Source organism: Nestor notabilis, unplaced genomic scaffold (genome assembly GCF_000696875.1).
Source record: "Nestor notabilis isolate BGI_N333 unplaced genomic scaffold, ASM69687v1 scaffold17278, whole genome shotgun sequence".
NCBI classification, from domain to species: Eukaryota; Metazoa; Chordata; class Aves; order Psittaciformes; family Psittacidae; genus Nestor; species Nestor notabilis.
This window is the reverse complement of record NW_009939790.1, coordinates 1-16191: the sequence shown is the minus strand read 5'-3', so window position 1 is coordinate 16191 and position 16191 is coordinate 1. Positions and strand designations below refer to the sequence as shown.

General features: G+C 40.2%; 1 protein-coding gene across 1 annotated transcript; it reads right to left on the bottom strand.

Moving 5' to 3' along the window:
* Window positions 1–186: 186 nt before the first annotated feature.
* Window positions 187–13900, bottom strand: LOC104409999 (glycogen debranching enzyme-like; the record flags this gene model as incomplete). Its single annotated transcript, XM_010020044.1, has 14 exons — window positions 187–279; window positions 760–923; window positions 1470–1593; window positions 3098–3285; window positions 6082–6221; window positions 6765–6862; window positions 6954–7056; window positions 7240–7360; window positions 7422–7424; window positions 7655–7766; window positions 7996–8177; window positions 11972–12175; window positions 12607–12773; window positions 13690–13900. Coding segments are annotated over 14 exons (1910 nt in total), but the record flags the coding sequence as incomplete, so codon positions are not given.
* Between the last annotated feature and the right edge of the window lie 2291 nt (window positions 13901–16191).

The window sequence follows — 16191 nt, the reverse complement described above, 5'->3', positions numbered from 1 at the left end:
TAAAGGTGTTTTCCAACCTGGCTGATTCTATATAATCAATTCAAATTTCATATGAAATCAGATGATCCAAAGTACCACCAGCTGCTTAACTGCTTGGAATTTCAAATAGCACGAAAATATGTCCTAGGACAAGAATAAAGCTTACATATGCAAAAAGAACTGAGGAGTTCAGCTGTAGACAGATACCTGGTGTGGTACTAGCTCATCATAGCCTTTGGTGCTTCCTGTAGCACAGCATGCCATGGAAACAATCATTGCGCTTTCATAAGCGGATCGGTGCTACAGTAAAAACATAGTGGAACAAAGACATAATTCGTCCCTCCCCATTCAGCATGCAGAAGACCTACTCAGTTTAAAAAAGAGGAGTAAAATTTACTACAAATGCGCTAACAAAAGCAACTTAGAAGAAACCCACAAAAATAAGCACTCCAACACCCACCACACTCTCATTCTCCCCTTTAGAGTGGTTAGGAGAACGAGTTAAGAAGCAGAACCACTTACAGTGGCTGGAATGAAAGAATCAAACCAGTTCATGAAGTAGCTTTATACACTTTTTCCCTTGAAAGAAAAAGTCCTGAACGTCAGAGGGAGCTGTTATAAAATTCTATTCTCTGCATGCAAACTTGAAGAACTGAAACACATTTTTCCCCAGTATTGCTCGTGGAAAACATTCAGATAGTACCAAGCCCTCCCATGGCCCAGAAACAGCAATCCAGAAAATATTCAATGCACACTCTGGGGTTTTATTTAGGTGCTCACCTGAATTGGACATTCATTATCATGGGTAATATCCATAAAGAGTGCATGAGCAATAGCTGGCATCAAAGGCCTCAAATGTGGCTGAACAAAAGAGCCAACGGGTTCACCTCCAAACCGATAAACCAACCTTCCTTCTTCATGGCTGTTATAAGCAGTCATTGCCTCTGAAGAATAAAACAGGTAGATGTTTGCATAAAAGTAACCACCATAGAGTAAAACATGCACAAAGATGCTAATGCAGCATTTTACAGTTGTTACTTTGGTGTGTTCAATCATTAACAGCTATAAAAATTACATATAACTATACACTCCAGTGTGAATGTGCAACCTTGAGCCATTTGGTGCAATAGATTAAGGTAGAGAAAGCTAAGAGGAAAAAGAAGAAAGATCTGAAACTGTTCCTCGTAGGCTTTAAGAAACTGGTGCAACAGAAGTCAGACATGATGCAGCACTTGCACAGCAGGACTGTGCTATGCTAAAATAAGAGGGAAATATTTAACCCTTACACTGATGCAGGATGTCTTCTCTTCTTTTAGTACTGTATTTTCTGCTGAAGTATCAAGGAAGTCACAATACAAAAAATGGACTTCTGATTGCACAGAGTATGAAATTCCTAGTGCATAATGCAGAATAAACCTTTTCCTTGGAACAAGCATCTATGTCATCTATAATCTCTTGTTGGGAAGACAGCACACACACAGCAAGCCTACCTCTTATTAAGGAGGTAATGCCCAGCCTATTCACAAAGATATTGTCCAGCTCCTCATTTCCTGTGAACAGCTCAGCCACTACATACAAATTGGCTCGCAATTTCCTAGCTGTGTCCAGCATGTACTGCAAAAAGCACAGCCAAAAAAGCCACAGAAAAGGGGGAAAGGTAGATACAAAAAAGGACAAGTTTCAAAGCTAGGCAGGGAGTGGACAATAGGAAAATGCCATGCAGCAAAGATAAACAGGCAAAATTAAGGAACAAAAGAGTTGTTACATAGAAGAGGACACAAACATAAGCAAAAAAATCAAGAAGTAGCATACAACACAGGCAAGTTAAATGGAAAATGAAGAAAAGGTAATTGCATAAGCAAAGAACATGAATATGTGAGGAAAAAAAAAAAGGCATACCAGTGTTAGCTTCACATTAAAAACTCCAAACCATACATGACAATCCTACATCATTCCCATCTGCTTATTGTACCTCTGATCAGGCTGGTAATTCCCAGGCGGTTGACAAAAATATTGTCAATGTACTCACTGCCCGTGAAGAGTTCAGCTACCACATAAAGATTAGGTCTGACTGATCTGGCTGTTGCTAGCATCTCCTATAGATCATAATACATTTTTAATGCAAGACATCCATTGTCAGCTATATATATATATATATATATTTGCAATCTTGAACATGAACGGTAACCAAATGTAAGTAATTCATATATGCTGGTCATTAAAAAAAATCTTAAGACTGATAACACCACATTTATATCTCACTAGTTCATTCTAGGAAATTCTCCTAGAGTTAAAGCTAATTACAACTTTGGTTTCAAACAAAAGCTAACTCAAAATGCAAGGACAAAGGCTGGATAAAAGCGATACCTGTAAAGGCTTCAGTTTAAGCCTTCAAAGTTACCATTCCAAACCCAGTAACAAGAAATGAAAGAATGGCAGAAGTTTGGAAATGGTTGCACTGAAGAGCTCCTGTGTGGGCAACTCAACTTGTTCCAGAGAGCTCTTCAGAGATGTGTGTAAGCTCTGTAACCAAGCTAAGATTACGCACTAACAAGCTGTACTACTCAGTTCCACTTGAAGCTCATTTCCTAGGGAAGTACAATGTCTGGACTGAGTCCACACCGTGGTGAACAAGAAGCACTAAGTGTAGCAATAAGCCTGCCAGAGAACTTCTTGCAGGTGCTCTTTCCCAGCTTTTCAATTCTGGTAAGTAAACCTCTTCCTGCTTAAATTCACCAACAGCAAAAAAACGTATGGCAAAGACACACGAAGACTTTGAACCATGTCTTGGCAATGACCCCAGCTAAAACTGACATCCTGCACACTGGCAGGCACTGCACTTAGTCCATAGCTACATGAGGGGAAGTTTAGCCAGGTCCATCTGTGTGTGTAATATTTAAGCTAAAGCACAGAGGTAAAAGACACAATAGCTACACCACTCTACTACCTGTTTAAAGCAGCTGAAACCATACCTAACATCACCAGGCAAGAAACATTGCTTATGGTATGGGGAAGATTCATTCACACCTGAACTCTCCTGCAAATTCCACAGCAACGGTGCAGGACTGAGTTCAAAGGCAGAACCTGCTTTATAACAAACATGCCTAATTTTACATACCTCAGCTACATGAATGGGGGTTGAGTGACAGTTGTCAAGACGAACACCATGGAAATACTTGGCAGTGATTTCAGTGTATTTTTTCATGTGAGCCCACAGGTATGGGCAGTCTTCAGGTTTGTTACCGTAACGCAGCTTCACACTGTCTCCCCAGCAAATGAGCTCTCTTCTCAAGTAAACATTTGAACCTGCAAGGGAAATAAATTCATTATAGTGTGTATGTAGAGTACCAAACGTGTACCAAAAGGAGAACGTGGTATTTCACCTCCTCCAACACTGTGATGAAGAATAAAGATTCTAACAACAACTGTATCAACTCAAAATCTACACGCTCTACACTGACACACGATTTCAGAGTACTCCAAGGGAACAGTGGACTTCTACAGTGATATTACTTCTTCAAATTGAAATAAAATCCCTTATAATTCTTCAAAGTAGTACAAAAACTGTACTTGAGAGGAAAAAAAGAAGAAAAAGGCAGCAAACAAATGAAGGGAATCAGTAGTTGGGCTGTTTATACCAGCCAAATTGAAAAGCATCTCTCTGTGTTTCCATCTATAAACTGCCACAGCCCCAGCCTCATATTCTATTTCTGCTAACAGCAGACTGTGATGCTGTAAGGCAAATGTCCAAAGTACTTAGGCAGGTAGGGCACTTAAATGGACAACGTTCCTAAATAGCTTTTGTGTGTATGAAAATAGTTATCCTCCATCTCATCGGGTTTCATATACTAATTTTTCACCTTCTTTTAGATGCAATCAGTAACAAAAAATCTTTAAATCCAAGTTCACCTGTAATGTACTTATTGCTCAGAACATACTGATGGAGATTTAACTGTGGCAAAGACTTAAATAATCAGTCAGATCTAAAAAAAGTGATTTCTGGCCTATATAAATCACCTATTTGACAGTGCAGCAATACCATTTAAAATCCAAACAAACATCAAACCCACACTGTTTGCAACATGGAATACCCAGGACAGCCATGGAAATGTCAATATACAGACCCACATAAGAGAAATACAATTGTATTTGAGCCATCAGGCTTCTGAAGGTCTCCTTATATTCATCTTATCTAAACCTGACCAAAGCACGAACACGGTGAGCTCCACTCAGGATGGGTAAGACGTAGCTACTCCATTGCTTTCTGCTACACCCAGCCCAGCTATACTGGTGCACCCCGACAGCTATTTTAGTGGTTGAAGCTTGAATTAGATGAGGAAACTGGCTGAAAAGCCAGACTGATTTTCTAAGCTCACTTTATGGACACCTTAGCGATTGGGCCTACACAATGAGAGATGCACAAGAGTCTGCAAGCTGGTAAGTAAAGAGCAGGGACTGTAACTCACCAGAACTTCCAAAAGCATTCACTGAAGCACAGCTGACCTTTCATCTTCACTGATGGCAAGATAGCCACATGGACAGAAAAACTGGCTTCCTTTGGATGAACACCATTATTTTTTTATGGGCCATTTACTGAACTAGCTACAATTGTTTTGCAAGTCGTGTATTTGTGCCCTTATGCATCATATTTTCACACTGTATTCTCAGAACAGAGTAACTGAGTTTGTGTGGCACAAATCCAAGGTATAACACAAGTATAAAGCACTCAAAAAGCTGTAGATGAATTAAGAGGATGAGCAGGGGCTGGAGCAGCTCCCGTATGGAGACAGGCTGAGAACATTGGGGCTGTTCAGCCTGGAGAAGAGAAGCTGCTGGAGACCTCAGAGCAGCTTCCAGGGTCTGAAGGGGGCTACAAGGATGCTGCAGAGGGACCTTCATCAGGGACTGGAGCGATAAGACATGGGGTGATGGGTTCAAACTGGAACAGGGGAAGTTCAGGGTAGATCTAAGGCAGAAGCTCTTCCCTGGGAGGGTGCTGAGGCGCTGGCACAGGGTGCCCAGAGAAGCTGTGGCTGCCCCATCCCTGGCAGTGTTTAGATAAATCCTTGGGTGACATGGGTCTAGTGTCAGGTGTCCCTGCCTGTGGCAGGGGGTTGGAACTGGATGATCTTAAGGTCTGGGATTATATGATTCTAAGAGAGAAAACTCAGTAACAGACATTAGGTATGCTAACTAATGCCAGAGAGTGAAGGAAAGTCTGCCCAGAAGAAAGGGCAATTAGCTGAGTGGCAACTGCAGAAACCCCACCCTTGACACATGTATTATCTTCATCCTTGTGAAGCAGGGGGGGAAAAAACCCCAAACCAAAAAACAGGAAATAAAAACCAGAAAAGGGCTGCAGATCACTCTGCAGAAACAAGGCATCTGCTAACTCCAGAGCACTAGAGAATATCAATTAGATTCGCTTCTAAAGCAGACTGGAACTCTAGAGGTTTTTAATTAGAATTAAACTGACCTCTGTTTGATTCAGTTTACAAAGTGCATGCCTACTCTGAAAACTAGAGTTGTCAGTCTTGCTTTTATTGGCTATCAGTACTGTCCCCAAAGGAGTTCGAAAGCAGCACTTTAGTGAATGGTGATTTCATACCCTCTCTTACCTTCACAAGTAATTTGCATTCTTAATTTGGATGAACTGGGTCATCTCTTGACTGCCACGCAGTGGCCCTTTCAAGTATCCACTTTTTGCTCACTAATGCAGTAAAACACTATCCACCTTCCTATTGCATTAGCTTTCCGCCACTGCCATTGTCTTATGGAAATGCAAACAAGCAGTGGTGTTGGAACAAAGTACAAAGTAAGCAGAAAAGACAATGACAAAAGCAGGGAGGCAGGATATCCCCATTTCAGTGGCAGAAAGCTGGTCATTTCCCTCTCAAATCTTGCGAAACTGTACCTCAAATCCCAGTTCTTACACTTGATTTGTAAGCTGAATAGGAAATAAAACTGCTGTAAACTGAGGGTCTGCTATTCTGCAGCTTCATAGGAATACATCTGGAAAAAAGGTAGACAAAATAAACCCCTTTCTGCTTTGGCTAGGATATCATAAAGGTTTATAAGATGATTCAAAGTTTGTTTACAAACCTGGTTCTGCAAAGTTTCTAAGAGGATCATCTCCCATAACCCAGCCATTATGTGCCATGAAATAGCAAGCTTTATCCGGTTGATGTATCATGGTTTCTTCTTCCTCCACAGTAAGGTCTTTATATGGATAAGTGAAATACCTATGGAATAGACAGGCAATTAAAACAAGCCAACCACAAAGTAACCTAAATTGAAATCTGTTGTCTTTGAAATTAAAATATCTGCTATGAACTGGCTAAATAGACCAGATAAACCAGACACAGACTAGACTATAAGTGATGGAGAGTTTCCTGGTTTGTGGCATGCCTTAAAAGCGAAAAGATAGGTGCTGCCACTATCTTGGTGTCAGCTGGTGGTGTACAATTAAAGCCCTAGCTCTTCAGATACATGAATGGTCTCAAGTACATCAAACCTGACAGGTATAAGCTTTCCCAGTTCACCCCTCCTTCCACCTACCAGAGCCATTTCCACTACGTAAGATTTCATTGTGCTGAGTATTGTTTCATGCCCTGGTCATGTAAGTTATCACTGTGGCTTAAAAAAGAGGATCAATTCCTTAAGAAGCATTTTTCAGTGGGAAAGACAACATACACTTGTAGGTATAAACGTGTACTTTTCATGAACCTTGAACTCACTTTCCCTGGAAGATTCTGATAATTAAGAAAAAATTAAGAGATACAAACCTGGTAACTAACGGATATTTTCTAGTGATAGGACCCAGCTTAGGACCCCCACCAGCCAGTCGTTCGTAAACCACAGTGCCCACAAGACAATTGACAGCCTAGAAGTGATTAAATTAGGCATTATTGAAACTCCTACATTTCTCTGCAATTTAAAACAATTCAGCGTTACAACACAAGTAATTATAAGACCTGCTCTTGATGGTGATGAGTTTGTCTGTGTTGTTCAGCATTCAGTTCCTCAAGCCTCTTGCGAAACCAGTTACAGCACTCTTCTATTGCAGTTGGTCCATTGCTTCTCAGGAGGACATGGAAAGCAGAGAGCAATTTGAATAGTTTATTTTTAATATATACATTATGCGTAACTAAAAGAAACTAAAAAATTCTTCTTTCCCCATTTCTGAAAATAGTTCCATTTATTTGGCTTTGCAAATTTAACTTCACTCGTGACTTGAAATTGCAATCAGTAATACAATACCTGTGTGGTATGAACGTTGCCAAGGCTATATTCATATCTACAGTACAGCCAAACCGCCTATAATCAGGGTCCTGAACTATCTGAAGATGTTGATTTGGATCAGATTTAGTGCCCATTTTGCCTAAGAACAGGACAGAAGAGAGTATTCACCATAACATAGAAATAGGAATTTAAAAGACAACTTTCTTATTTCTAGTATAAGCAAGATACAGGTAGATAAAGGCATTGAAGGGGTGTAAAGTTTTCAAAGGCTTCACTTCAGAGCACTCTTGTCTGCCTAAATTTGCATGGTAGACTGCTCATGTAGCAAAACTTGCTATCAGTCTGTTCTCCAGCTTACTGTTAAGTTTACCTGTAAGTTTCTTGAACTATAAATACATAATCCACATGCTTCAGCAACATACTCTTATTTTACCTTGAGTTAGAAGGGCTTTAAATTGCTGCACAGCTTTGTCAACATCCACTTGGAAAAACTCCCACAGTTTAATTTTTGGATACACATCTTCCCATATTATTTTACGGATGCACTATAAGAATAAAAATCATGTTAGTTAATAATGTTGATAACTGACAGAATTAAGAAAAGCTAAGTGCTCATGTGGATGGTTCAGAAAAAAGGAGTAAAGCGTTACTTCATTAAATATAACTGTAAAGTATGCACCATTTCTAATGCATTTCCACAGCCTTGCAAATACTACAGGTTTATTCAGCTATTTACAGTGTTCATTAGTTTATACTTAGTTCTCATTCACTTACATTCAGGTGATGATCATTTTCAATCAAGGGAGGAACCCCTTTAGCAGTACACTTTCCATCAGCCACCATACAGGTCAAGTGCCACAGAGCTCTATCCAAGACCCAAGCTGGCTTCAGGTGAGGAGAATTTACAAGGTTATAGCCACATTCCGGATGCATCCTGAGCCATTCACTGTTAGTGGCTTATTCAAGAAAGGGAGGGGAGGAAGAAAACAAAGTAAGTACACACACTTAACACGTTGTTTTGTGCAAACATCCTAACACCAAGAAGTTGAGGTGCTACGGCATGTACAGTTAGCTCATGTTTCAACTAAAGTTTCCCATGTCTTATGCACGTGTGCATTACTGATAGCAGTTGTTTTGCAACAAATACAGCTGCAGAGGCCACAGAAAAGCAACCCCAAACCACTAAAAAATGAAAATCACATTTTTGTTGCAGGAAATACATCAAACAATGGTCATGAAACGCTCTTTGTGTGTTAAAAGCTAAACATACATCTCAAACCAAGGTTTAAAATGACTCAAGTTTTGATGGTTTTAATGTTCTTAACCCTATCAGATGTTACACTCAAAGCCAGAGAGAAAGAGTGCTACACACACTGCCCAGAAAAGGAATGACAAATGTAGTTAAATGGGCTTTTTAGAAAGGATTAGCTGTGATGCTGTTGTGTACATAGTAAGTAGCAGACTAGTGGGCAGCGATGCCATCAAGCCTTAACACAGGAAGATGAGTTCATGCAAAGGGAACACTAGTGCAGCTCAAACACTATACTTGAATATTCTATCTTCTAAACTTCCCCTGTAGTTATCAACAAGCACCAGAAGATACACTGAACATTAGGAATTAACTCAGAGAAGGTAAGGAGCCTTCACGAGAAAATAGGTGTAATATTTGACATTGTTCAGTGGTGGAACAGTTGGACTTGATAATCTTAAAGGTCTTTTCCAAGCTGGTTTGTTCCATGATTCTCATGTAGGCACTAGTGTACCTGTAGCAGCATGAGTAAATACATACATAGCAAGATTATAGCAAACAATGAACACCTAAACCCCAAATTTGCTTATTTCAAAGAAGTTCAAACAAAAATGTTAAAAGGGAAAGAACAGAGAATCCCTTCTCAGTCTATAGTAGAACCAGCTTTTCTGAACACTCTCTTGCATCATATCTCCAAGACCATTACGAGCATGGCAAAATTCCATGCTTGTAAGGTCAAACCATTGGTGGAAATTAAGATCTTCACGGTTCAAATGCCACGTACAACTAAAAATACCACACTTATTCTAAAGTTACATAAAGCAATAACGAGCTCAGGTTGTTAAAGGCTGTTACACTCTTAAGAAATAAATTCACTTGACAGTTTCCAAAGGACTAGTTCATTATTGTATAAATTGAGTTTGCTCATTGCCCAAGATGACTTTTTTTCTCCCCTTTATAAAGCTGAGAAAAGGTGTTTGATGCGATTACTCAAGTGCTTAAAGCAGGATTTGCTCCAGTGTTAAAGTCCAATTATACAGTAGTAGCCTCTTCAAAAGATAAAGAAGATATAATTTATCTTAGTCCATTTTTATTACTTCATGGGATTTATTATAGCCACTGAAAGCTCAGACAAACCCCAAGCGACATTCCTTTTTCTGTCTCCTGGTGAAAATCAAATGCCAGCAAACACAGTATTTCTTATTTGAGGGGGTTTGAACACCTTAAAGGAAACAGCAGCCCTAAAAGGATACATCTACCCAGTTACCAGCCAGGGTCTGCGAGTTCATCTATGCTGCTCGGCTAACATGCCAAAAGGTGCATCTATATTTAACATCAGTACATGCATCTACTTTAGTTTTCAAGCCAGGCCATAGAAGCTGGCTTTCGTGAGAGCCTAAGAGACACACCACCATCAAAGCCTGACTCCCCCTGATCTCTGCTGTGCTCACAGCCTGTTCTCCACCCCAGTGTGAAAACCAAACACCTTCACTGCTTAACGCTGAGAGTGAGCTGCCTGACTCCCAACAGGAACAGAGGGGAAACACTGCCATGTCTACACAGTGGTCTCAGCTAGAAAACAGACTACCAACAGATACAGCCTCTGTAAGCTGAGGGGTCATGAGCTGTGAGAATTATCAGCATTAGAGGATTTACTGTGAGACAACTTAAGCTTTAATGCAGACACTCTGCACAATTAATAATGATGTGCAAGTATCTATCGTCTGCCTTAAATAACTGCCTACACATTTTGTGTCTTTTCCATTCAAATGGGGCTGTTAAACCACCCTAATGTGCAGGAATGAACTAATTTAACTACTAGAAATTACTGTTCAATAACACCAGACAAAAGTAAACTTCCACCTAATCAAGGTCCAGACAAAAAGAACCCCCAAAACTACTTGCCTATTTTCTTACTTTAAAAGACCCCAAAGAAGCTCTACAGGCATATGCAACATTATTGCTTACTCAGACATTTCTCAACATACATTTCTGTTCATACTAAATTTGGTGTTTAAGTTTGGAGTCAGCTGTAAATCAAGAGGTTTTGATTCTAAACAACAAAGGTGGTTGGAAAATAGGAATTTAAAAAGCTTGAAAGCAGGAAACAAAGCCATCAAAGTAGATCTTGCTTAATGATGTAAGTCAGGACCACGGGCATCTAAATATTGCTATCCTGTTAGGAGGCTTCTAAACATCCTTTCACCATAGCACAAATCAATCATCCATCACAATGAAGGTTACTTCGAACTCTGAATGTAATCTGGAAAAGTCCTTCTACAAACGTAGCCAAATAAAGTGACATTTTTCTTCTCAAACATATTTTTGGAGTCTAACAGTTAAGTATTTCTGTCCATGAAAACATTCCCCTTGGCAGCACGCAAATATACACAGTGAAAAGATGACAGAATCTCAAGCATGTGTGAAAGACACTGGACTTCCCAGTTGGTGAAATGCAGGAAGCTTCTGATCTGAAATTGGGACGATGTTTAAAAGGCCTCATGTTTAATTGATTTAAAATTCCCTCAGACACAGAGCCAATAACTATAATTAGTCACTTCTCAACAAACAGACAGGGCAGACGCAGGGCCCACGCTGCACTGCGGACCGATTGGATTGCAACGTTGGGCAGCAGTCAACACCAAAGAACTCATGCAAATAAAGCAAATTTCACATTCACAGGTATCTCTTGTTAGGGTTTTTTTAAGCCTCAAAGGACTGTAACATAAACATACGTAACTGTGTGTTGTACTCTGCTATGAAAATGAAGTGTGATCTTTAGGAGTGCAGTGTAAAATCACAAGTGCATTATAAACATAATTGAAGTGAACTCATCCAAATAATCAGCAAAACTACACATGATGAAGTGCTATAAGTTTCACCAGATCATACTGAAGAAAACCCACTGTCCCTCAAGCAATGAAGTAAAGCCTTCAGTGCATTGGCTTATACATGCTTAACCTCCCCCCCAAACACAAAGCTATCTTACATACACACACACAAGATGAGCTGTAACATTTCCTCCATTGCTTAATCCCAGCCTCTTGTCCCTATTCTGTTTGTTGTCTGCATGTTAGATCCAAATTTGGGCAGTTACTTTTAAGCAGCTACAAGAATAATCTCCTGTCTAACAAGAAAGTACTCAGTTCATGTTCACCAAAAAATTCATACTGCAGATGCCATTCATTTATGTGGGAGCTGCAGATCATAAAAATAACCATACTATAAAAATACAGACACACGAACAGCTCATTAATTCTCTCTTAAGAAGGGCTCTATTCACTCTTTCACTAACAATAGTAAACTCTTTTACATCTATTACAGAGATATCAATTATAATTGTAAAGAGTTGTCCTGAATTTGAGGGACTCAAAGGCAGAGACGAGTAAGTTACTTAAAACAGCTACTAAAAGATGGTTTCAAGGGCGTGAAGTTAAGGGAGATAACAAAATACAATTATAGGACCAATGTGGTTATTAAACACACACAAAAAAATCCTACCAGTATGATTGTAGACTACATCTGTGACACAAAGCATATTCCATTCACTTTTCAGCTTTTCCACAAGAGCTCCTATATCACTCCAAGTGCACTGTTTATTAGGCCTTGAAAATTCAGGATTTACTTCTAATTGATCAGCCAGTGAATAACAGGATCTAGACAGTCCAAGCTTCTGCAGTGGCGTAAAATGAATCATGTTGTAACCTACGTATCAAAGCAACAATCTATTTAGTAAGAAAACCGGATTTCAGTCAAAGTGAATTGAAAGCAGCATAATAAATTGCAGTTATAACATGTACTTAAAGCTAGGGATTGGAATAACCAGTGTAAAATAATCTAAATCTTCCCCTTGAAATTCCATGTCACACCAGCTTCAAATGACCCTGTCGGTTCTACAAACTTCCAAGTCTATCTGAAATCCAAACAATAAAACAACAGAGGTTTCCCATGTTATGAAACTCTTGAATTTTTACACCTCCTTAAATATTTTAATCATTTCACTGAATCTGTTATCTGAATTGAACCTACTTAGTCTGTCAACTGAGAAACAAATGAGCTGTTCCCACCGAAGCTCTTCGGTGTAACTTTTGATCAGAAGATAAAAGTATATCTTTCAACATGTGTCTGAGCATTACCTGTTTCTTTTGCAACTTTAAGCCTATCCTCCCATTCATGAAATGGTCCCAGACACTTGGCGAGGAACGTCTGGAGGGTAACACAGTCCAAAGGTAACACATGATTATCGGCTCCAACACGCAGAATAGGATCCACAACTATGTAACCTCCACCACTTTTTTCATTTCTAGGGGAAAAAAAAAAAAGACCCCAAACGTTTTCATTAGTAAATATCCACTGTACCAGTCAGTTTCAGATGGAGAATCCAACAAGCACAGCTATCTCAAAACCACAGTGGCCCAGTAGAGTGGCTGGGGGGGAAGTGGGGAACAGGACTGCAGGGCACCTGAAGAAAAGAGGAGACAACGAAGAGATGTTCATCTCTTAGGCATCATCATCTCCCTACTGGGCTTACAAGAATACAATTGGCATACAGAGCTTTAAACTCTCTGCAAATGTGAGATACCCGTGTTATTTTCTGAGACAGAGTATTTCTGACTCCTTGTGGGATATAGACAGGCACAAAGAAAGCAAGACTGCCCATCTTTTATACAAAGGCCTCCATTTAGAGCACCATCTTCGGGAAGATATCCCGAGCTAAATGCCCTTTTAAGCCTAAGGGAATTGAACCACTCATCTTTCATGAACTCAGAATACCAGACTACAATCATTACAGATACTGGTATATCTTCTGCACTTGCCCTGTTGAAACAAAGAAGGAAGTAAAGAGTGGGATGTGAAGAATGCCAGAACCTTTGTGCTAGAAAGATAGAAAACAACTTTCAAAGTCAATGAAGAAAATACAAATTCATCATCCAAATGCTCAGAATGATGACTTTGAAAACCTGTAAAAATGGCTTAACTCTCCAACACTGACACCAAGAGTCTGTTCTGTATATTCTCCAGAGTATCCACGCATCAGGAAGTATGAAACAAGCACCACGGCTACTGCCTTTCATTAACAGATTCAGAGAGGCCCCATGGTTGTAATTTGGAAAACATGTGGAAAAAAATGCTTTTATTCTTAACTGTGATTTCTTCAGGTTAAAATGTAAACCAAGGCAGCAGACTGCATTTGGCTGCAAGTGTATAATTTTGCTTACCCAAGACTGAAATAGTACTGGTATGACCCCGAAATTTGGAGATCCAGCTTGCAGTATTTGTCAGAGTCATCTTCTTTTCCCGTGGGATTGTGCCACGATAGTGTCCTGAATTTGTGGCGATCAAACACTTCTCCAGAAGCTGGATAATTCGTGTACACAGTCACGGGCTTGCCTTGAAGAGTGGGGCCCAGCCGGAACTGTAGCTCAAAGCCTCAAGAGATAAACATCACTTTATCAGGAAGACTGGGTATTTCTCTTCTGTAATTAAAAATCACTATTTGATATTACATTAAGAAGAAAGGGCATGAACATATCTGCCAAGAATTTTGCAGAATGGTATAATTCTGCAGCACCATCTCTCCCTGCTTTCTTAACACTGTTCTTTGCACACATTACATACAGTCCTTTACTTATATGGATGGCACTGTTCAACTCCTTGCCCATTTGTTCCTCTTTGTTCTGTGAAAAGCCTTAAAAACAAAGTTCATCAAAACGTAATCATCAGACTACACAAACTTTTATGCAGATTTTGGATTGTGTAGTATTTAAATATTCAGGTTTACCAAGTCCATGTATTAAGCTGACCCATGAAAGCATCTGAAAAACAAAAAAATTAGGAACACATTTCAAAACAGAAAATGTTTCAAATCCTTTCCTTCTCATTGAGGGTTCACTAAACAAGGCTAAATTCCTTATGCTTTTAAGCGTAGACTGATATATACTTCAGTGTAATCTACAGCATACAAAAAAGGTGTTAAACTTTCAGAGAGCTCAACAAACCAAAGGGGGTTTTGCATACGTGCCGCAGGTCACACACACATAGAAAGAGCAATATTTAGGCTTAAGATACTCATGATGGGGACAAAATTATGCTAAACTATCAGGACCTAAACCCATAGTGTAGTTTGTTCAGCTGGTAATGAACTATTCAATCTAGCCAACAGGTTTCAGAATCGGTTTCCCCCTGCAGGTAGAGGGCCACCATCGTGGGCATGGCTAATTACAGGGCCCCTTCAAGTGACTGAAACAGCTGTAAGTGCACAGTACCTTTGACCACAGTACATGCCAGCCATGTAGTTAACTGTGGTGAAGCACCCACTAGCTGTAGCAGTCTACAAAACCGGGAGTAAAAGAAACCTGAGGATTTGTAGAAAGAGAATGAATTATGAAGTTTAAAACCCCCTGAACTATGGCAAGTTCCGCTGTCTTAAGTTAAAAAAGAGCCACTTGCTTATTAAGTAGAATCCATGGGGGCTCTAACATCAAAATTCGATGTCTGAATATAAGTCTCGCCAAGCTCACAGTTCCTCTTATCAACACAACCACCACTGCACCAAATCCCACTGTGTAAAGCAGTGGTTTTAGGACCTTTTTGTCTGTCAGATAAGATGAAACTCATTTGCAGAGGAAAAAAAAAATCCTAACACAAAAACTCACTTTTGGAAGGCTCAGTAGCCTCTCCCCAGTACTGTCCTGACATTTTATTTCAGGGATTACTAAGATTAGCACACAGGGGTATATGCCATTGATATCTTATTTCCTGTAACAGCTACACTGACATCAGGAATGCTGTGCTTAAGACTAGCTATGCCCTCTCAGTGACTGCTACCAGCAGAGCACTTTGAACGTCTGATAGCCACGCACGGTGACATGTGTGACTCCTTCCACCAAAACTCACACAATGAGTTAAAAACAGAGGTTAGGCTCAACTCTGCACTTCTTCATTACTGACCCTCTCTTAGCTCACCGCCAGAAAACTGAAATCCATACAGTTGAAGAGAATTCTTATTCCCAAGAGCCAAAATCTTACTCCTCCACTAACCCACCTCGGTATTAGGTTCCTAGATCAGTAACATGAAGTAGCAAACCCCACAAAATTTCATGAGCAATAAAAAGCATCGTTAAAAAAGCTTTCTAGAAACGGCTTTCGCTTTACAGTCTGAATTTGCTGAGCAGCATAATGGTGGACCAACTAGTGGGGATGTTTCTCGTTTGGGTTTTTAGTGGGTTTTGGGGGGTGTGTGTTTCCAAACAGACTAAAGAACGCTTTCAGAGAGAAAGAACATCAAGGTCTTACAAGCAGGCAGCCAGAACACTAACATAGCACGGCTCTAAGACATCTGACAGGCAACTTAAGATTTAGGAAGACCTAAAGAGCCCATATGCCAAAACGTTACCACGGGCTTTGCAAGACATTAGTATTAGGCATGTTTCAGAGTTATAAAGATGGGGTGCAACATAACACATTGCATATAGGCACTAGAAAGCTTAACTTATAAAGGCTTTTCGACTCTCTTAAAGCAGGTTATGAATGCTTTGCACTTCATTCCCTGGACACTTCACAGCACCAAAACCCGACCACCACCACCGCAGGCTGAGCTCCCTTCCCACTGCTGCCCGAAGGCGGGTGGTGAGCTCCCGGTGCCGGGGGCACCCCGCGCCGAGGAGAGGATGTGGGCAGTGGTTGAGGAGGCCGCTGGCCCCGACCTACCTTGCTCCAGC